This window comes from Zeus faber, assembly GCF_960531495.2.
Source record: "Zeus faber genome assembly, chromosome: 16".
Lineage (NCBI taxonomy): Eukaryota > Metazoa > Chordata > Actinopteri > Zeiformes > Zeidae > Zeus > Zeus faber.
Genome location: NC_137202.1, coordinates 25,160,414 through 25,183,830, shown reverse-complemented (window position 1 = coordinate 25,183,830; position 23,417 = coordinate 25,160,414). Strand labels below are relative to the sequence as shown.

Sequence of the window (23,417 nt, the reverse complement as noted above, 5' to 3'; positions counted from 1 at the left end):
TGCAGAAATTGAACAATAAGGAGACTCAATGGATTGCTCGTTGTGTTTTTTATTAATTTCGCATTCATCTGTGATTTGTCCGAGAACAAGCTGCACATGGGTGATTCGATACACACTGTGTTTCTAAAATAACAACACTGCACAATGTAGAGTCGTTAAGCGCAGCTCAAGCAACAAACAAAAGCATTTTATTTGCCCTCTAAGTAGACTATTCCCTTTGGTTAATTTATATATACATATTGAATACTGCTGCTAGAGCACTCGTACGATTTATTACTGTGGTACAACTTGTTACTGAATTGCAACTAAAATGCAGTAATTCACTTTGGGTTCAATTGCTATGTATTATTCAGACCATCTATAGGACGGTAAAAACAATGTGGCGCATTTTCAATGGAGCCGGCCGCCAGCGCCGCGGGCCGTCCGCACCTCGCCGCTTCACATAAAGCAGTCGCAGACTTCTCCGAGGCCCCGTCGCTCCCTGCGTTCCTGCCACGGCAAGAGGCCGCCCCATCTGAGCGAGGCGGCCCGTCCCCGGGCCCCTTCAGAGCTCGGTCGCAATCAGTTATTTTCCAGCCCTTTCCGTTAAAGGCGGCGGCGGCGGCGGCGGCGGCTGTCTTGGAAAACGCTCGGCCTCGCAGGCGCGCACGGAGGCGGCGCGTCGGAGCGCGGCAGAGGGAGCATTCAGGGCCTTTCCTCTCCCGTGCGCACTGTCAAGTACGCTGGTTTTGAATTGGCGTGTGCAGGTAACCGCCTCCAAGGCTTGAATCGCTTTTTTTATTTTGAAGCGGCGACTCCCGTTTCCTCTGCGTGTTATCCAGTGAAACTCTACTGCCAAACTCGTCCGCCATGTTTGACCCTTTAAGGGGGAAGGCGAGGGCGTGAACAACATCCTCTCTACCGATTTATTGCGCCTTCTGTGATTTCTGCGCCGTTTATCATTTTTCTTCCGAAAGGGAATTGTGCCCCGTGTAAGCCGGGGGGGCTTTTCCCTGTCGTCTTAAATTGCAACATCTGTGACTGCATTACATTATATTAGTCTAAATCTATTTTTTTTACCCAGGTATTACAGGTAGAATTGGAGATTAATATCACCGTTCTGGGAATTTTTTTGTGCGACAAAGGAGATTGATCCCTGGCTCATGTTGACGCCGCAATTGCTGTGATTATGATACCTAATCCAATATCCCAAGGGAGTTGCCGCGCTGGTAACAGCCTCTGACATTCTGCCAGCGTCTGAGATTGGCACTTGATTACGAACTAATCCATGTCATTATCTCCTTGAGTGAAATTAGTGGAGTAGGGAAAGGTGTCATAAATCATCGCAGAGGGCCTTCGACCAGTGTCCGACTCGGGGTCTGAAATAATAATACTCATAATACTAATAATTATGCCGTTGCCATGGACACTACAAAAAAAAAAAAAAAAAAACGTTGTTTTTATTTTTTTTTCCCAACTCTGTTAACTTTTGGGTGAGTATCACTTGTAGTCTCAGTCATCGCTGCCTTAGCGGCGCTGGCAGCCAGTGGTGCCCACGCGGGCACAAGAGTAGCATTGAGCTTGACATTGACGTCTCACTTTTACCCTCTGTTAAACGAATGCACAGACACTTGCCCAAATCCTGCCAGGTAGAATTCAGCCCACCGCCCCCAGCCCCCTCCCCCTCCCTCCCTCCGTCCCTCCCTCCCCCACCCAACCACCCCCACCCACCCATCCTCGCCTCCTCTGGCTCCGGTCCTGAACCGAAGCCTCAGAGGAGCGGGAAAATAATTAGGAGAGAAAATTGCCGCCGACGCTATTTCTGAAAATCAGGGTATTGTAATGAGAGCAGAGCAGGTATTCAATGTGTCTGAGGGAGGAAGATTGGGGAGGAAGGAGGAACATTAAAAAAAAAAAATGTTAAATCCAAAAAGCCCCCTCGGTGCTGCGGCTGGTTCGTGAGATGCCAGGGGGGGATTTGTGGGAACGGAGCCCTGGCTACGACGCGGCAGAGGGGGCCTTCAACAATGGCAGAGCCAAGGTTACAGCTGAGTAACTAATTCAGACTACTCCAGACTGACACACGCGGGTGTGTCAAAGGATCGCTCGCTCTCGCTCTCGCTCTCTCTCTCTCTCTCTCTCTCTCTCCCTCTGTCTGTTCCCAGTATGGTAAGAGGGATGCTGTCCAGCCGCAGCTCAAAGTTATCTTCATTAGTGGCACAGAGTTTGTGGAGTGGCGGTTGGAGGCTGCTGCTGGTGGTGGGGTGGGTGGTGGTGAAGAAGATGAATACATATTTTGTCCCACATAGGCCCAGCTCAAGGCAGGGGGAAGAGGAGGACTGTGAGGAGAGATAGATGAGGTATTAAGCTGTTACATATTTCAACAGTGGCTCAAGGAGCCCGGCGTTATTTGGGGTCGGCAGCGGCAGACGCTGCCGTTTGAATGTCGAGTGCGTTTAATGAAACGTCCTTTATTAGGAAGACATAATGGGGTGCTGAGATATTGCAACGGCGCCCCGCTGTTTATAAATTGGATGGGCTGGTAGGTTCTCTCTTTTTGTTTCAGGGTTTTCTGCCCCGATATTTCATACAACCCCGTTCCATCCCTAGATGTCCCTAAATGGCGCAATCGGTAACCGTGGACAAATGGCGACAATTTGCGATCGCTAAAGGACGCCGTAGAAACTGCACCTGCATTACCAACGTGACTGCTCCTCACGCCTGGGACCCCCGAAAGAGAGACCCGCTGCCTGTTTGGAGAGCTCGAAATTCTCGGCAGCCATCCAGGTGACGGCAAAGTCGCCGGCACAGATCAGCGACATTTTGTGCGCGTTCCGCCACTATGGCATGGTCACTTTGCACAGGAATTGAATCAAATATTACTGAGCGTACCTTTTAAGGCAGAGGAAAGACGTGAGACAGGTGCAGCCGCTGGACACGTTCGACTTGTTTCGCTTTGTTTTGTTTTTCATTTTTATCCGACTACAGGGTTGAAATGTCGCTGTGGTTTTGTAGGTCCTGAAAGTGAAAATCCCATTTGATTTCATTCACTGGGCATTGGGCATGGAACTCTCCCAGGTGAGTTTGATAAACGGGTTGTGTGTTGAGCTGTATACCTCAAATCAGAGTTTAAACAAGTTCCCACATCAGCTGCTGCAGTTCTACGGCTAAGCAGTACTGCTGTGGATTCCTTGTGCTGGCGGCTCCGGGTAGAACGTCGCCAGAGCAATAACCGTTGAGGCTCATGGGTACCATAGTATTTGAATACATTTTCAGGCGTCGGGACTAACAGGAAAACGCAAGTTAGGGAATTGGTCACAGAGGGCCGTTGCATTAACATCATCATCATCATCATCATCATCATCATCATCATCAAGCAGGAGACTCCTGGGATTGTTTCGAGTAAAACCGTCTATGGGGAAAGCCACTGGAAGCTACTTCCACAACCAATAGCCCCACCCACATTTGAAGCTTTATTCGGCCTTAGTAGAATGCATTTTTTAACAGGCCACTGGCTTTGGAGTGCTTTTGAGAAAGCTCAAACACCTTGGATTGCAGGTAATGGCAAAGCCTTGTTAAGTGCCTTGAGTACTTACACGTTTCAGTGCACAATATAAACGACAAATGTATATTTATGCCGCACGGTTGCCATATCATGTTCAGTCAGACTTTTGACTCCCTTTTTCCTTTATTTTTTAAATGGGTTCTGACGGGAGAAGCCTTGTTAATACTTCCTGAATGACAAGCCTGCGAGCTGGCACCTTGCCAGCTGTGAGGTGAGCGTTATCGTCATACTTAGTTAATGAGGATCAGAGGCTGCGGGTGTAATGTTGCACACATCTATTCCGTAGGAATCTGCAGGGAATAATGCCGAGATCCCACTTAAATGGGAAAATAAATTGACGGCCAAATTGTATCTGGGTCACATCTCCACTTAGGAGGAAAAAAAAAAAACCTCTGATCTGCTTTTAGACGTCCAAATAATGGATGCGGCCGTATGGCTTTGGAGCAAAATGCGCAGCTCCCGCGGCCAGTGTTTGTGTGTCTGTGTGTCCGTGTGTGTTCATTTCAAGGTTCAGTGTCGATCAAATATGAAATTTGTTTGTACCTCGACACACACACACACACACACACACACACACACTGCATATCAGAATCAGAAACTGCCCGGTACATTGACATACTAGGAATTTGTTCTGGTGAGGTTTGGTGTATTACACTACAGTACACTACAGATCATTAGTATAAATACATTTAAAAAAACAAAAAAACAACAACAAAAGCTAGAATAGTTTTTTTGAGATATATTCAAATAGATGAAGAAAATACAAAACACAAAGTCATATATAAAAATATACAAAATGCACAGGATAAATTCTTGTGATGGGTATATAGGGTATAAATTATGAACTATATGAATTATTGCTATTTGCTATCTAGCTTATTACAGTATGTAGCAGACCAGTTACCCAGAATGCATCGGCGCCACTCCACCCGTTCCCCGAAGAGCCGTGAGTACAAGCAGGTCAATTAGACCTACGCATTCAAGGTTTTGGCAGTATTCCAGAACTGTACCCCTCCCCAGACTCCACATGATACTGGATGCTTTGTGATTCAAACCAGGAGATTTAGACAGCGCCCCCCCGGCCCCCACCCAAAATAACAGGTCCCCCCCCTTTCTCACTGCCGTTTCACAGGAGGTGCACACAAATGGTGAACCCTAATCTGTGTTGTTGAAATGAAACCCTGAAGCTCGGGGGACCTGGACCCGCCCACGGGCATTCAACCTGAGAGCTTTTTTTTGGGGGGGGGTGGGGGTGGGGGCCTTTCAGCTGGCCAGGTATCCAAGCGTGCCCGCTGGGAAGCAGGCTCAGCCATGTGCGACGGAGGCGAGGGGAAGTATCCGGGGAGGGGAGGGTTTCTCTTGGGAAGCCCGTCGGTGCCTTTGTTGAAGTCCCCCTGACCCGGCTGTAGGATACGGCCGCCAGCCGCACCGGCCGCCGACGCCTCAAACCAAAAGCGCCATCTCAAACAACCCCTTCCCTTTGTTCTGTTTCCTTTGAATAGTCAGTTTTCAAAGTCAAACCTCCAATTATCCTCGTAAAATTCAAACTAAGCGTGGCGTGATGTGAAATAAATGTCGTGCTGAAAGTTCTAAAACGTTATCAAAATAAAATGGTTCCTTTGATGAAATCTATTTTAGCGCTGGCATTAAACTAATAAAGTTAATTGTGCAGGCGGCAGCTTCAAGCCAACACTGGTGTCGTTGGACGGCCCTTCAACCGCTTTGTTGGATTCAGCCAGGGGTCTCAAACTCAACTTACGTGGGGGCCGCTGGAGGTGGAGTCTGGGTGAGGCTGGGCCGCATCAAGTATTCCACAAAAAAGGGGGTTTCAGGTGTTCCAGAAAAAGAGTACAACTGATCCAATCTTCTCAGTCTTTATTAGTATCAGTTCAGAACACGAAGGGTTCTTCAGAACACAGGCTCCTCTTGCCCACTCCTTGCTGCCAGAGACCTGGCAGCGCTTCCTCTCACACGGCTGAGCCACGTTTGGCTCGAGGGAGGAAGCGGTTGAGACGCTCAGTACGGCTTGAAGATGCTCATCAGTAAGTTTGGACCTGTGCTTTGCCTCATTAAGGTTCATGGTGGAGAAGAGCTTTTCACACAGATAATGTCCATGTTACTCCACCCGTCTTCATTCTTAACGTCAAGTGCAATGTCTCATGTTTTATATCTTTTAATTTCTTGTCTCTTTTTGATTAAATTTAAAGTTCCGACGCTGATATTTTATTCAGCCGCGTTTCCCAGAAGCGTTGATCATAATTGTTTAGATTTGTCGCAACTGTTAATGTGACAACTTTTCATTTATTTGACAGCTAAAAAAATCTGTATGCGCTGCCACGCCAAAGATTAAAATAGTTTATGAAAACCCAAAGAGAAAACAGCCCCCCGTGCTGTTTGGTGTAAACAGAAAAAGGGTTCATTTCAGTCGAAGGAAGCGGCGCAAATCTTTTTGGTGATATGGAGACAGTTGCTCCGGAACGGGCGGTCGATACGTTTCCGCCTGCGCTTGGTGGGAGTCGGGGGTCACGCGGCTCCAAGGCGCTTGGGTCGCACAACGGTCACGGCGGCACTTCCCCGCAGCTTCCTGTCGGGGAACAAAGCGCACGAGCCGATCTGGTGAGGCAAACCAAAAAAAAGCAGGGGGCGGCAAATGAAATCACCTTGAGGATTGTGAAAGCGTCACATCTCTCCTCCTCCTCCTCCTCCTCCTGGAAACCAGAGCGGGGCCGAATGAATCCATAAGTCACCAAAACAAATGAAAAGGAGAATAATTGTCCACAATGAATTGAAGTAAAATGGCTGAGTGGATCTCTTGAACATACTTTGTTCATATGGAAAATATCAATGTCCCAGCTGCTCACATAAAAAAAAAAAAATGGCACTCGTAGCAACCAACAATAGAATAACAAGATGAAAACACAAAAAAATGAAAAGTAAAAATAAAATATTTGGGGGAAAAAAAATGAAATATACAATCACACAGGTAACTGTACACAACAACAAAAAAAAAAAATGTAAAACAGCAGGATAATGGAAAATAAACCTGAACAATTTTAAGCAATAAAAACCTGAGGAATTGAAAGCAGCAAAATAAAAAATAAGGACAGTACACATACACCTCTGTATTACCAGATTCACATTTCTGGCTGGGTGCACAAGTTTAAAAGGTGAAGAGGTTTCCTGTTCCAGACATGTAGACATAGCAAACTCCACCACGTTTGAAGTGTTGTTTTTTTTGTTTTGTTTATTTATTGCAACCCGAGTGGCCGTGCCCCTCGCGTCCTCGTCTTTTGTCGCGCTTCCTTTGAAGAACCCCGTCAGAATGCCTCCGTCAGCGGGCTGTCCTTCCCACCGTACCTTGAAGACGATTCATGAGGCGGGAACGCCTCCTCCGCCAGCTGCTGTCCCCGAGACGCCCCGTGAGGTGGAGGGGAAGGGCGGAGAGGAATGATGATGCCTTGGGTGAGGGGGGAAAATGCTGTTGTTCTTGACGCTCCTTTTATTCCGCCGCTTCCGGGACTTGTCAACGCTCTCGTGCGGCTTCGGAGGAATCAAACGCGCCGTCCCGCGCGCCATCCCAAATCCTGCATTTCTACATGCGTTTAGGGACTGATACAAACCAACCACTACGACGAATCACCCGACCTGCGGCCCAGCGCTGCCCCTCGCTGCCGCGCCCGCCGTGACTCCCGCAGGCTCCTCCACCTCATCCCATCTCTGGTATGAGAGCAGTTGACATCAACAAAGCACAGGAGGATTCGGTCGGAGAAGCCGGAGCCGTGTTGCAATCACCTTGCTTGTATTATTGTCAATGTACTTTATTTTTAGTTCAGCCGTGTTCACTTCATGTCCCGTTCACTTCTCCTCATTATCAACAAGCCCAAAATCAACAAGCCCTTCATTACAGCACATATAACCTCCCTGCAGGTACCAAAGATAATAATTACATTTACTTTTCCAGAAGAAGCAGCAGACCTCTAATGTTTTGCTGTTGATGTGTAAAAGTCCACAACGCTATGAAGCCCGCCAGAAAGGTGCTTTATAAGTGGGTTTTTTAAATTATGTATTGTTTTATAAATCAAGCCTTCATTTATTTCCATAATTATAATTATAAAATTACATCATGGCAGCCATTTTACAGAAAAATAATATACTGATAACTTCATTACGTAGGGTAGGGTAATCTTACATTTTATAATATAGAAATTATATTAATTAATTACTGTTGCCCTCTACAAAAGTATTTGGTATGCAAACCTGCATTTTTGATTTAACAAGTATTCCTGTATTTTAACTACACTGCACGTCTGGCATTTGTAACAAACCAAATCGCTTGAAAATCGGTCGAAAATTGTCGATAGTGTCTATAATTTAGCACAAGTGCTTTCAAGGCATATTATTATATTATTTAAAATGATGTAGTTACGTTTACAATGATGTTTTGGGGGGGACAACTCTCTCTCTCTCTCTCTCTCTCTCTCTCTCTCTCTCTCTCTCTCTCTCTCAGATTACACACAACACATTTACAGTTTTGGACCAATTGTGTAATTTTGGTGCGGACTCCATCTCTCTACGGTTCACCGACAGCCTTCACATTCCGTCGGATTGAATAGCCCGTGTGAATGGGCCCGCTCTATGAAAAGCCAGCGATTTTTGCGGAACCTATCAATAGCCCGAGTCTTCATTGTGTGTTTGTTGGACCGCTCATCTTGCCCTTTCGGGTCTCTCTCATCCTCTAACGGCTGCTGAGGGTTTTTACAGAACAACTTGAGGAGGATTTCTCTGATGTTTCCGTGTGATTGATAACGGGCTCTTGGAGGGCTGTCAGGCCTTCAGAGGGGGATAATGTGGATTTCTATCTCTCTGCCTGCACGTGTAAGACGCGCCATCAATCAAGCTTGTACGGCGGCCGGCAGCCGCTACAATTAAAAACCTTGGGGGCGGGGGACGGATCCCAGTAGAACCGGGCCACGCGTCAACGAGGGAGCGCGACACAATCAAGAGCAGCGACCCTCACCGCGACGGGGGGGACGCCGCGGGGCCCCGCCGCAGGAGCAACGCCGAGCCTGGTTCTCACCGCGGGCGGAGGCGGCCTTCCGTCGCGGCCCGGCCGACTCGGTTCTCGCTCAGTGTTTACGGAGAGCAAGGGGAGGAAAAAAAGGCAGCAGCTCGGGGAGGGTGGAGACCGGCTCCCCTGTCTGTTTCCTCATAGGGCTGACCTCTGTGCCGTCTGTCTGTCTGTTTCCTCATAGGGCTGACCTCTGTGCCGTCTGTCTGTCTGTTTCCTCATAGGGCTGACCTCTGTGCCGTCTGTCTGTCTGTTTCCTCATAGGGCTGACCTCTGTGCCGTCTGTCTGTCTGTTTCCTCATAGGGCTGACCTCTGTGCCGTCTGTCTGTGTGTTTCCTTGTCGGGCTGACCTCTGTGCCGTCTGTCTGTCTGTTTCCTCGTAGGGCTGACCTCTGTGCCGTCTGTCTGTCTGTTTCCTCGTAGGGCTGACCTCTGTGCCGTCTGTCTGTCTGTTTCTTCGTTGGGCTGACCTCTGTGCCGTCTGTCTGTCTGTTTCCTCGTTGGGCTGACCTCTGTGCCGTTTGTCTGTCTGTTTCCTCGTAGGGCTGACCTCTGTGCCGTCTGTCTGTCTGTTTCCTCGTAGGGCTGACCTCTGTGCCGTCTGTCTGTCTATTTCCTCGTAGGGCTGACCTCTGTGCCGTCTGTCTGTCTGTTTCCTCGTGGGGCTGACCTCTGGGCCGTCTGTCTGTCTGTTTCCTCGTCGGGCTGACCTCTGGGCCGTCTGTCTGTCTGTTTCCTCGTCGGGCTGACCTCTGGGCGGTCTGTCTGTTTCCTCGTAGGGCTGACCTCTGTGCTGTCTGTCTGTCTGTTTTCCAGTGGACGGCTGCATACACAAAGCCGCGGGGTCCTGTCTGTATGATGAGTGTCACTCACTAAACGGCTGCGACACCGGCAAGGCCAAGATCACGTGCGGCTACGACCTCCCGGCAAAATGTAAGTACCCATTTTTTTTTTTATTTTAATTTTTTTTTTTTAAGAAATCAAAACAATCGGTCGACGAGCGCCGACTCATGTTGAAAAGTCATTCCTCATAATTGTGGTCTTGCTGTTTGGAGTGTAATAAATATGATGGGTGGTTGTTGTGGCGATGGCTGGGAGTGCCATCTGCACACAAATAAAGACATTAAGGAAACCATTAGTTGGTTAATTTGATTGATACTCCGGCCGTGATTTATTCTATTTAGGAGTCACGTGGCTGCCGCTGCCGCTGCGGAGCGGGCGGCTCTGTCGGTTCGTCCCCGTCGAGGATGTGATGTTCAGGTGAGCGCTTCTGTGGCGCGGGTGCGAGAGCCGACGCAGCAAAGGAGCCCCGACGTGGGAAATCGGTCATTTAGCGGAAGCTGCTGTCAAACGCTGGCTGCAGGAGGTCGGGGAAACAAGCCAAACTGGGGGTAGTATTTGGGTAGATCCGGTTAAAAAATAAAATAAAAATACAAGGTTTGCAAAGTTTGAAGTTTAAGACTTGAGGTGGGTTTGCTGACCCAAAGAGGAAGATTCAAGATTCAAGAGGTTTATATGTCACTTACATATACATACTTTCATACATATATGCAGTGAAATGTAATGCAACGCACCCGGTGATTACACACAATATGTCCGAGGAAAAATTTCTTTCTAATAGACCAACTAACTGACTCCTAAAACGTAATACAGTAAGTCCAATACTTATAGAATAGGATAAAAATATATAGAATAAAATAAAATACAATAAAATAAAATGGAATAGATAGAGGGAACGGCATGATCACTGCAGTGACGTCCAACTAACAAGACGATTGCTTTAGCGAGAGGGGCTGGGCGACATAAATCCTCTCCGCATGGTGATTAATTAATTACCCATCTCCCCCAATTACCCATTTGCTACTGACCATAAATATAAGAGCGATCATAAAAAAAAAAAGAGATAGAGGTGAAGAGGACGTTGTGTTTGGTCTTCCTCTCGTAAACGGGGGTTTCTGCCTTTACAACGGCAAAAAAACAAGGACGCGACGGGCCGCTTTGTCGGTGCAAGGTCAGCGGGAGCTCGGGATCCAACGGTGGCAGTTTTCCGAGTAACAATGACTCACCCATGGTTCCTCACCGATACGGAGTGCACGCCTGTTCCTGACGTTCACAAATGGATTCGTTCGCCGCCGCCGCCGAGGTCGGAAAATCAAGACGGAATCCAGACACAAAACGCTTCCCGTCGCCCGGGTGCCGGGTGCCGGCTGCCGGGTGCCGGAGAATCTTTTTCATCGCCACGGGAGCGTGGGCGCGGCACCGGATTCGGCTTTCCTGGTTTTTGCCGCGAACGTACCAACCTGCCGAGCCCAGAATATAAAAACTTTTTAAATTCTCACGCGAGCGATGCCAGCTCCAATTTTCCGAGCGTGGCGCCGCGTCTCCTGGAACCTCCGGCTTCTCTTTTGATTTCATTTCTTCTTGCCCAACTTTCCCGTCTTCTCCTTCCCGAACCGCTCGGGCTTAATTTATTCCCAATTATCACAGCCATCTTTCTTTGTACCTTCTAGCCACCATCATTTTTGTCATCACTATTGTCTCCGTCGACTCCTCTGGGAAACTGACAGCGTTTTTGGCTTTCTTTTGATGGCGCTCATCTCTCCCTCGCTCTCCTTCAAATCCGTCCAATCTCTTGGTTTTGGCGCTTCCTTTTAATTCCGTCGGCTACTTAGTCGTTCCGCCCACGCCCGAATTCTAAAGCTGTCGCTGACTGCAAAGGGCGTCCTGTTTGTCTGTTTACCAAATCTCAAATAATGGTCTCTCAACCCCCACGCGATGAACAAAGTAAACAAACAAGGAAAAGTTATTTCCACATATATTAATTCCTCTTACTGCCGTAATGTAACGCGTAGGCGTCAGGGAAAAAAACGCATTCATAAGTTGCCGCACAGGTGCAGAGAGGTCACACCGCTAAACAGTGTTCCCTGGCTCTGGATAAGGTTGAATAAATTACATTTTGTTTGGTTTAAAATCTAATACAAATCTGATACAAATCTAATAACTTGCACAATTAAGTGTTCCGCCCGAGCAAGGGTCACGTCACTGCCGACGAAAGATCCGAAGTTCTGCATCCTGCAGTACAGCGTCGGGTGAATCTGGGTGGAGCGTCGAGAGTAGGCGGACATGGAAACGGATTCACCGTCGCGCGGCGCCCTCGCCCTCGGTGTCGCGTCTCCTGGCTCCGATGTACGGGACCAAATGATTGGGAGCGCCCGCGTTTTGTCGGCTGCATCCGGGCAAACGCTCCCGGATCAACATCCTACGACCGTTCCCGTTTTACCATTTCTACTGGCCAATCAGGGAAAAGGTTAGACTGGACCCGTTCCCTCATTGTGTGCCGTGCGGTGTGTTTGGCTTGGCTCCGATCCGAGCTTTGAACGCCCTCAGGGACGTATCTCCATGCAGCGATGATCGTGTGTAGGTATCGGGTGGAGAGATGGTTGAAGCCTCGGCGCGTTCTGTCGACGTGCCAATTCCCACAGAAAACGGTTAAAAGGTCACGCTTATTCACGCGAGCGGCATTGATGCTCACTTTACAGTAATTCTAAATTCTGCAGCTGAGTATGATATCAGTTGAATCCTCGACAGTTCGACCCTCTCCTTGCCTGTTGGACTTAGAAATGAATTAATTTATCAGAGGGAATATTCATATCTATGGAAGCCTATAGGGGACTATATTTAAATGAAAGTGCAATTCAACAATAGCATGACAATTTTCCACATACATGTATGTGTTATTTGAGTAAAAATGAAGATGCAATAACAACATTAGCATTTTCATTTTCACGTCTTCATACGGGCGTGTTCTACGGCCACATGAAAACAAAAAACGGAAAATCAGTTTTCCGTTTGATTTTCAGAGTCCAACCCCCCCGCTGTGCAGTGGGCGACATTCAAGATGTGAATTCAGATTTAAAATTAAAATGCAATAATGTAGCCTCACTTGCGCAAGCATTATTTAAGTCACAATTAAAATTAAAATGCAATTTTCTAACAACCTGAAAAAATATAATGATAATAAAAAGGGCATTTGACATTTCATTTTCAAGACTTGGCAGTAGACCACATTCAGATGCGATAAGCCAAGCGGCGGCGCCAGTCAATCGCATTTACATTTAAATGTCCCCACGCTCTTTTAGGGACGACATGAAGTTGAACATGCGATGCGTCCGTCCTCTCATCAGGGCGGGGTCTTTGATTGGGTCTTTGACCTGGAGTCGGTACCACTGACCTTCCGAGGGAGAGGACGCAATGAACTCCACCAGAGCTGTGCCCTCCCCCAAACTGTAACACCGCCCTCGCCAGCGCAAAATAAAGGATTCATTTGAAATTTAAAAAAAAAAAAGTCATTCTGTTGTGGTCCCTCATCACACAGCTTCCCTGCAGCCACACAAACTACCCCAAATGATAACTTTGCTAATCGCAGTTCTTGTCAATTTTATCATTTATTTGTATTGTTTAAACAAATCGACGGTTATCTCAATCCGATGCACAAGACAGCGTGACGGCTCTCTCGTTTGACATCGCACTTTTTTTTTCTTTCCCCCGCCTCATCGTCCCGAGTCGCGTATCTCATTCTGAACAGATTCGCTAGATGAAGAGTTGTTTGGGAACGAGGTTTTTTTGATTTTTTATTTTTTTTTCGCCTCCAATATTTTTCCTCCTTGTTTGCCAAATGTCAAAAAGCTAATTGAAATTAAATGACAGCCATATTGGGCGTTTGAAAACTAAACAATAAGGCCAGCCTGTTGCTGCATTTAAAGATTAATTTCTGTCAGTTGTGACAGGGCAAACACGATGGCTCTTTAACTGAAATTGATTTGTCCGAGAGACTAAACTGACAGGTTTCACTGTGTAATATAAATACTAATTAATGCCGGTAGCTTTCATCGTTGATGTGCATGAATCTCTTCTCCACCGAGCATATCGCCGTCTGTACGACCCGTCAAAATGCCTGTCATGTTGATAGCATGGATCCTACCTACTAAAGGTTCACGTTCAAGGCTGGTCCCTTGCACTGGCTTTAGGTGCCCAGGAGAGGAAATGTGGTTTTTAATGATATGTTAGTGTCTGCAAAAAAATTGTTGCAAGCACATTTGAGACACACATGGACAAACACACGTGTGCACGCACGCACAAACACACATGTGCACACGCGCACGCACGCACGCACGCACGCACGCACGCACGCACGCACGCACGCACGCACGCACGCACGCACGCACGCACGCACGCACGCACGCGCGCGCGCGCGCGCACTGCATCCAAGCTTGCTGCCGCTTCCATATGACTGCAGATGGTGGTTTTTAACTACTCATCCAAAAGAGAGACCAAAACAGACAGATGGGCCATTTACACTTTACATGTTGGCAAAGTTGAATATTTCCACTGTCCCACTTTGCCAAGACATTAGTCTGCTTTTCCCCAATTCCCTTCTTTGGGGACACCCCGGGTTCTCACTTTTTCCGGAGCACGCCCCCACCCCCCCACCACCACGCCGCGTCTAATTTGAAATAGCTTGAATGAGACCTCCGCTGAAACGGAACAAACTACACGCCACTTTGCCCCTGACTGAGGTTTCGGGGCTTTGTTCTGGCACATCCAGAAGTGATATTTCAGGCTCTCGCTAACAAGGCTTTGACAGTAAGACATCCATCACGCGTCGAGAGCCCGTTCCTTCTCTATCCGCCGGCGTCCTTGAATCTTAACCGTTACCAAGGAATAACGCCACCGAGCGGCGCGCTGGGCTGGGCCGGTCGAGGGCTCCGGCTGGTCCCTGCTACACTCTCATGAAAAGAGGGAAAAACGCAACGTTTTAAAGTGAGAAGGCTGCTGAGGTAATAAAATACTTCCTCGTGTTCCGAGCAAAATGGCTGATGCCCGTGTTTCCCTGAGCGGGGAGACGGGGGACGTTCATGGTCAGATCACGGAGTTCTCCTCGTTTGAGAGACGTTTGACGCGCTGAGGCCACGGAAACCAGTCCAAACCTTCCATTTGACCCCCCCCCATTCTAGACAAGAAAATTGCCCTCCATTACTTTTCACTAAGCAGTTTAGGCTGCGACTCCCGGTGGCAAATGAGCCTCTGAATTAAGGGGGCTGTGCACATGTGGGACTGATTATTATTGGCTGGCCAACGATTATTAATCAATGGCGGTGATTATCCACCTACCGTAGCAGACGGTCCCGAACGAAAACAACCAAAAAAAGTAAAAAATAATGTCTTCCGTTTCATTCTGACGGAACAACTGTCTGGATATTTACCCCCCGTGTCAGACGCGTCGCTCAACGTTCTTCACACATCCCGCTTCCACAGTGCATGTGGCATTGGAGAGTGTGTGTGTGGGTGTGTGGGTGGGTGTGCGCCTTGACGTCAGGACAGAACTGTGTTGTTTTGCCATCATCCAGAATCCCTGCCGCCTGTTGTTGGCCCCCGATAAACCCTCCTTTGCCGCCGCCTCCTTCCATGGCCGACGAAGCCATCCTTCAAAGTGTCCCTAGCGTTGAGCCTCGGTGCGGCCTCGTCGCCCGCGTTGAGCCCGTGCGGCTCGGCCAGAGCTACGTTATCGTGTTAAAGCCTTGGAACTCATTGACCAAGCGGCTGGTTTGGACGCCTGCGCCCCGCCCGTCTCAGATATTGCTTTTTTTTTGAGACTGGATTCGGCTTAATCACAGAACGCCCATTTAAAAAATTCCCACTCTTCACAGTGTTTTATTGTAGTTTGATATTACAGCCAGCTGTCCTCCCCCTACTTACCATAACTAAAGCGGTGGGGGGGGGGGAGAAAAACATTTTAAAGCGTTTTATCACACAAATACGGGTACCTGTCAACATACTGTTGCCGGGCAATTCAGCGAACACCTGGAAGACATTAAACGTGCCGTTGAACTGAGGCACTCACCTCTCAGAGGGGTGGTCCCCGTCAGGCAGCGTGTCTGGTGCGCTTGCAGCTAGATCCGCTATTTACCACCTTTGCGCTCTGATTCCTCAGTAAAATGTGCGACAAATAAGGTAATCTGGTGTTTTTTTGGGCGGGTACAGGCCTTGGTTTAGCAGGAGCTCTGTCTCATGGTCTCTCACCCTTCAAGTTCATACTGCCGAGGACAAACACGGTTTGCCAAAGGAAGTGAAGTCTTCATTCGCCGAGCCGTCTCCCACGCAAGCAATAATTTCAAAATGTTGCTGAATGAGACGGTTGAATGTTGACATGACATTCGAGTGACCATTCCTCCAACAACATTACATTTGTCCAACAGTTCTCAGGCTTAAGGTTTCCTGTCCGTCCGTCTGTCTGCCTGTCTGTCTGAGATCATTTCATACAGTGTTGGTATCTTTTAAAACGTAGCCCATGTCATCATCTTCCGACGCCAGGCCCTCGTCTGTTCATCTGCATTTTCACACTGGAGCCGAGGTCCTCCCCAGATGGTTTGCATCCCAGCGGAGCCTTTTACAAGTCGTCCTGTTTCCCGTCTTCAATCCCGTACGAAATCCTTCCCCCGGTTCTATTTGCATCCCCCCTGGGGCTTATGATTGACAGTTCGAATTGCAGATGTTTATTGTTCCGCCTCCATTTGCATAGTTTTCCACTTTATTAAGGCTGTGCTTTATGGATTATGTTTGGAAGTGACAACAAGGGACACGTGTCAATTTTATGCCGTTGACGCCACAATCATGCCCACCATCCATTTTTTTTTTCCCACGGAGGTTTCGGTAAAAGTGTTTGAATTTGAATCTTTGACACTACTAATCTTATGAACGGCAATCAGCTGTATCGTCGCATATCAATTCACAAATCGCTTGTACAAAACATAATAATTTATTCATTGTTTTTCTTGTTGTTCTTGATGGAAAACAAGGAAAGCACATTTTTTGTTTTTGCTTTCATCCTGGAAAGAGCGAAGTGGGTCTCATTGTGATTCATGTGGAACCACTTTTCTGTGCTGCGTCTTATCTCCTGTAGGTTTATAGATTTTTGGCCTTTTGCTGTATTGCCTCTCCCCAGCCCACTCAGATAGTCCGGAGACACAAACTTATTCCCGCAGCATCGATACGCTGCCAGACCTGTGTTTACTCGCTAATCTCAAACTGCCTGCTAACTGTTTTGAGCGCTCTCATGCAGCCCCTCTTGCCTCTGCCGCCATCGGCCGCGCCGCAGTGCCTCTTTGCCGCGTGCACTCAAGCTTCCCGAGAACAACAGGCGTCCGCCCTGCTCTTCCTGGCCGCCGCCTCGTAGCGCTTCCTGCTAGATCTGCTTGTGCACGTTCTATATCGGCGCACCGCTAGATAGTTGATTGAGCCCATCACTCTTATTGAACCCCGTCCGTTCGGATTCAAGGGAAACGTGCGCACGTCTCTGCACAAAGTGAGAAGCAAAGGCAAAAAAGAAAAAAAGCACTCGTTCCCGAAGACGCTTCCCAGATCTACGTATGACCAAACATGCCCACAGAAGCTAGTGGTACAGCAATGGAATTTCCGATCTTTTGGAGGGGCAAAGCGCTCAACATCATGTAGGAGTTGCCTCTCATTAAAGATGTTACTGAATTCCATGGTAGCCTGAAAGGGATGTCGTGTAAATATGTTATTAATAATGATAATAATAATAATAATAATAATATTATTATTATTATTATTATTATTATTATTATTATTATTATTATCATTTGTTAATATGTGGCTTTTCTATTGATAAACCATTTAAATTGTGTTTTGTGATTTTTACAATTTGAGGAACATATATGAGCTTGTGATTGAGAACACATAAGATTCACCAACAAAAAGTATTAAGAGGCCTCACGGCTATGAATCTTTGCTGACGACCGAAGTATTTTTTGCGTCGTACAAAATGTTTTAGACAGGAGAAATTTAGAGCCTTTTCTGTGAGTGCGCTAAACAAGGACCTCTGTGTTTACAGTAATTGCACCTGTGCTAATAAAGCGATGAATTCTCTTCACCGAAGACGAGGAATCTTTCCCATTTCCCTATTTGATGTGACACGTACTCTCTCTGTCCTTTCAACAAACAGATAAATCACAGCAAACTACCCACTATGAGTAAGTGGCACATAGTTTATTCTGATTAAATTGCCCTCTAGAACATTACGACTTCACCAAGCTTGTTTGTCAATGTGCCCCCCTCCGGCCCACCACATACAACAGGCTTGACACGTGCAACGGTGCCCGCCGACGGCCTGTAATTCATTGACCTGGCCCTCAATTTGGAGGTAGGTTTTTATCCTGCTGGGCTGCGATAATTCACTGATAGCTCACTTGAAATGTTGTACTGTGTTTAAAAAAAACAAAAAAAAAAAAACAAGCTTTCTTGATGTGTTTAATGAGGTGATTCAAATTTTATACACAAACAAATGCAATCGCTCCAAAGTGAAAGCTCCTGGGTGGTAAGGGAGATTATAACAATCCCCAAGCCAATTCAGGCTTTTCACTTTTTATTTGAGGTTTGAAGGCCTTTAAACCCCGAGTCCAGATGATTAATTAATCGAAGGAATCATCTCACCTGAGCGGAGAATAAAGCTGCAGCGGGTAATGGATTAACTAGACACAACATGAGCATTAACTTAAGTCATTTTATTTGCTGGTGGTGATGGTTTTGGAGGCGGGGGTGGCCTTCAGAGTTACAAGGCTCCCACGGTGCTAAAGTCAACATCTACTCCTCAGAACACTGCTGTTCACTGTTAGCAAGCACGCCATAAATGTCACCTCGTCACGACGAGCACACTCCATTTCACCTCTGAGGCTGTATTTTATTGTTCCGTCTGGGACGGCGTCTGTGTCCCGACCCTTCTTATCACTATTATTAATCTGATTTGTTTTTGTACACATGCTGAAACAAGTATGTCTACAAACCATTCCTTGCACCAAAAAACAAGTTTTCATTGCTGTCTCCACAACACTTGAATAAGATTTTGCCATTGCTCACCCTGATGACTAGGGGAATCGTTTTCTAAGTGCGGGAAAAGGTGGAAGCTAATCTGGTGAAGTGAACATTCAACGGGTAAGATAAAGAGGAGCGCAGCATGGACGGTGACACAAACAAAGAAAATACAGATCAGATCAAAGTCACATCAAATATGAAGCCGTTTGTGATCAGATCAAGACGTAAAGTAAGGAAAGCCGGTTATGAATGAACGACTGTTGAAGAGTCTGATACCAAGGAGGAGTGCAGATGTTTTCTGAGCATCCTTGACGAGAGGAGAGCCCTGCCGCTGCCAGAGCTGCCTTTGGTCCGTCGTTGACTGTGACCGCTGTAGGCACAGACCTCCACCTTCCCTCTCCTTCTAATGGATATTTGTGTTTCTTTTGTTGGCTCCCCTGTCAGTCTTCGGGGGCCTCCTGAGAACTGGTGTAATTTGGTAATTTTGCCTAAACGGTGATACTGTAATTATGTGGCATCAGCTGCCTGGCTGTCAGAGAGACGGCCAACGGTCATTCATCACCAGGAACCAAAAGGATGGGGAGGGGGATTTGGTGGGGGCGCCATCACGAGCGGTTGGGTAAGCATGCATGGAAGCTCAGTGCGGCGGTCTAAATCCAGCCATGGATTCACTGCGTTGGTCTGGTTTACTGACTGGAGAGAAAGTGGGTTTGGGGGTGGAATAGGGTGCGGTGTGTGGTTATTTGGCTGAGAGGGAGTGGGGAGGAGGGTCTATCACAACCCACAGCAGGGCAGTGACTCATCCGGAGGGGACCGGTGGGTGGGAGGCGGGGTGAATGGGACCCGTTGGAAGGTCAGGTTTGAAGTGGAAAGTGGCAGCGACCCTAATGCAGTCCTGCTTTCCTTTCCATGCACGGCGCCCATCTGTCCGTGCACAACCACGGCTTAATGAAAGCTGTCATTAAAGGGCTCATCAACACTGGCTCAAGAGCTCACGCCGGCAAACTGGCAGATATATAACACGCACATCAACAGCCACACACATGTGCCAAGCACACACACGCTCAGGCACACTTCATTACCGCCACTTGGATTAAAGTTTCTGAATGCCAAATCCAACTTTATTACATGGAAAGGCCCCGTGCCATTACATTATGCAGTTCTTGTAAAGAGACAGCAAAGAAAAGTTTCAGTGCGTAGAACGGTATAATAGACCGTTCTACGCACTGAAACTTTTCTTTGGCAGACTAAATAGTATACTAGTATGCCGTTTTGGACACACTTAGTGTTCAAAACGGCATACTAGTATACTATTTAGTCCGCCTAATTTGTAGGTGAATGTGTTTACTACAGTATATCCGAAACCATAGCATGCTCAAATAGTATGCTAAAAGTACCAGATACCTGGTGAAATATTGTAGTATGCAAGCACTGCTCACTACGCTGTAGTACATAGCCATGTAGTATAACATGTAGTATTTTATCTAGTCTTCCCCAGGAGACTAGCCTGTCGTTAGGGAAGTGGCAGCTACACAGTATTCCAGGTGAAGAGTAGTTGGTCGGCCCTCATCCTGTTTTATTCTCCCCTGGCCCGTTTTCACACCTTGTTCAACCTTAATCCATGACACCGCATTGGCACCTTGCAACTTCTGTCCAGCAGGGCTACACACGACAAAATAGACACGAAAAGTGTTATAAGGTGCCTTATATAACCTTATAAGTTTAAAACGCACTTTATAGGGTTGTAAGGTGTTGAAGGTACTTAACCTTCTCGTGTCTAGATACTAGTGATGCACGGGTACAGTGGGCTAACGGTTCGGTACCTGTACTATAGTTATAGCTATTTTTGTGTAGAACAAGTATAAACAGTATTTTTCACAAAAATAATAATATCCCAATAACTTATTTCATGGACAAAACCTCCCAGTCAGACCAGTGCTGTGTTTGCCTTGGCTTTGTGAACCTGACGTGACAATGGGTGCGCTCCTTGTCAACCAGGGCACCTCGAGGCGAGGGAGGAGCTACGTATCTCTCGCATAGAGGGGGAAACGTTTGCCGGCGGCAGGAGACGGCAACTTACAACAAACAACACAACATAAAACTGTGAAGCTTGACAAAAATAAGAACGGCTCAGGTACGAGGTACACTCGGTTCCCTTCATTCCAACAAAGGAGCCGTACAAAACAGTCCTTCAAGAGCAGTCTGGAACAAACAGGGACGCACAGGGACGCGGCCATCGCAGGGGTTATTTTCTGACAGGGCACCTTGATTGTACTCTTTACAAAAACATTTCTACGTAGCCTTTATTGAAAAGGCTGCGTAGCTGCGCACAGTTGAATAACACAAATAAAAATAGACCGCTCGCACAAAAATAGACGAACGCCGCACGGCTCCGCACGGACCCCGCACGGCTGACGTGGCCGGTGGAGCTGCAGTGGTGGATTCAGTGGCAAGCAGCACTTACCGCACGCTGCGCCAACGCGTCCAGTGGACTTCTATACTGTGACGACGTAATACCGCGGTTCACGTGTGCGTACTGAGCCGTACGGGGCGTACCGAACGGTTCGAAAACATACCGTGTACCGTTGCATCCCTACTAGATACAAGAACCACATATTGCAATCTATACTAATAAAGCTCTTTTTAAGTGGTATGGCTTAATATCTGATGGCACATGTTGAACAGAAGTCTTAGCTTTTATAAAGTCTTAGCTTTTATAAAGACACAATGAGGAGAAATAGCATGCAGCATTTTAGCCATAGAGATAGCGTATTTGCCCTTTGCACATCATTGATGTTGTTCAGTATGTTTGCCCTCAACTTCTTAAGTAATGACCACCAAACACGGAATCCAGTGGTCAACAGTTGTCACCGTCTACTCCTGGCTGAATAGTGCATGATGACATTTTGTTAATCATAAGCACCATTGCACACTTACTTGCACAAATACTTAGTATTTTGGTCACTTACAAAAAACACCCCTGATGTAAAGTAAGCCAGACTTTTCAACTAATTAAATGTAATTAAATTTAATGGTCTATTTTGGAAGAATTCCTGTTTTGCTATAACAAAATTGGGTTGTATAGCTATCTCCTTCATGAATAGTAATTCTGTGTCCAGGACAGATAAAGCGTACCACTAGTTCATTCCCCAGGGGACAATAGTGCATAGTTTTGTGGCTACCGACAGCATGCTCTTTTGACGGATTCAGAAATGAGGAGATTTTCAATGCGATGGCTTTGTTTAGCTTTCATCCAAGACTAAAGATAAAGACTAATTAAGAGACGGGGAGTAACATTCTCCCGGGGTGCCATTTTCACAGCTAATTACGCATGAATACGGCCTGCCTAAATAGTTGCTCCCTAGTTCTTCATGTTCTTTTCTCCAAATTGCTATGGTTACCTCCACTCATTAGACTTTTATCGCAGTAAATGTTGTCAGGCTCTGTCTCTCTACTCTTAAAGAGATGTGACCTGGGGCGGGTGGGTGGGAAGAAGGGGTCGGTAGTCAGTTAAAATCGACTATGCTTTTGAACAATGTTCTTTCCAACATGAAGACATTTGACCTCATTGTATTTCCCAGCTTGGTATTCTTGGGGTGAAAGCTGCCGATGTAGACCGGCACTGGGGCCTTTAAAAACCATTAACCTTTCCCATAAATGTGCATATGGTGCTCTATAAAGTCTAATGGGGAAGCAGGACCTATACGCAGGAGCCCCCCATGTGCTTTTAGAGGCAACACTTTTGGAAAAATACGGAAACGAGACCCCATAAAAAAAGGCAAATAAAGATCTCTTATTTCGGTAATGTCATGCAGCCGCGGTTTTTCTCTAAATTTGGGTTTAGCACTTTCAAGGTCTCACTCTGTGATTAGACATCATGTGGAAATTAAGGTAGGCTCTAGTTTTTCTGCTTTGGATTTATTTATTTATTCATTTTTATTTTCACCGTAAGTAAACCCCCAGTACCCCAAATAACAAGAAACTATTGAGTGAGAGTTATCAACTATAGAGTCGATAAATGCTGTCCAGTTCAGCTGTTCTTTCTTTTGCAGTTAACGAGGGGGGTTTTCTTGACGATAGTTAGACGTTTGAGAAGTTGAGAAGTTTGGTGGTAAGTTAAGTCTCCAAGTATGCAAAGTGAGGGGGGCTAGTGGGATGCAGCAGTCTGGATGGAGCGATACACAGGAAGCTATCCAGCGATTCAAATGCCTGAGTTAGTAAGTCCCATTTCGGCATCTTTTGCCCTGTACAGTGTGTCCCATGAATCACTTTGCAGTAAGAGTTGTAGGCTAAGGCTACTGATCCTTATAAAGACATTATAACTGATTTGGGTCCAGAAGCCTCCGGCGGGCTTAATGACAAGGTGTTGCTCCCATTGAGAACGGGAGGGAAATTTTATTCTATTTCGGCTGAAATTGTGTATCTTCGATCCTTTCTTTTAGTGACGATCAAATTTTTAGGAAATTATATACTGAAGATTTGTCATCCGGCATTTGTCATCAGTGGGAAAGAAAGAACCCGCGTCTCAGTCCCCCGTCCTGCAATAGACACGGTTTCTAATCGGCTCCACCTCCAGCCATCATTTCATATCCCATTTAGAATCCAAAATCAGAAGTTGACTTTTTTTCCCCCGCATGGGGGACTGTGAAATGTTGTGGGTGTGGGGACCGCACCGTGGGGAGCAGAGCGGAGAACCCCCACACTCCCCGTTGGGAGCCCCAGCATCTCCCTAAGCCGCTCCCCGCCGCCAAAGAACCGGTGCCCGGCAGCACACGCTGCTTCTCCTCTGGTGTTGAGTCGTTCATGAACGATCAGATTGTTTTCAATCGTTCAAAAAACATATATATATATATATATATGTATTTTTACTCTTACACTTTTATGTCGTTGTTTAAATCTCCTCTACTGTTTTGTTC

At 46.9% G+C, this 23,417-nt stretch overlaps 1 protein-coding gene across 2 annotated transcripts in view; it reads left to right on the top strand.

The window, feature by feature from the left end:
- The window catches only part of macrod2 (mono-ADP ribosylhydrolase 2), a 490,268-nt gene that overhangs the window by 194,822 nt on the left and 272,029 nt on the right, over window positions 1-23,417 (top strand). For both annotated transcript variants that reach the window (XM_080016637.1, XM_080016636.1), the window contains exon 5: window positions 9,430-9,546. In XM_080016637.1, coding sequence (XP_079872763.1) covers window positions 9,430-9,546 — 117 coding nt within the window. The remainder of the gene's footprint in view (window positions 1-9,429; window positions 9,547-23,417) is intronic.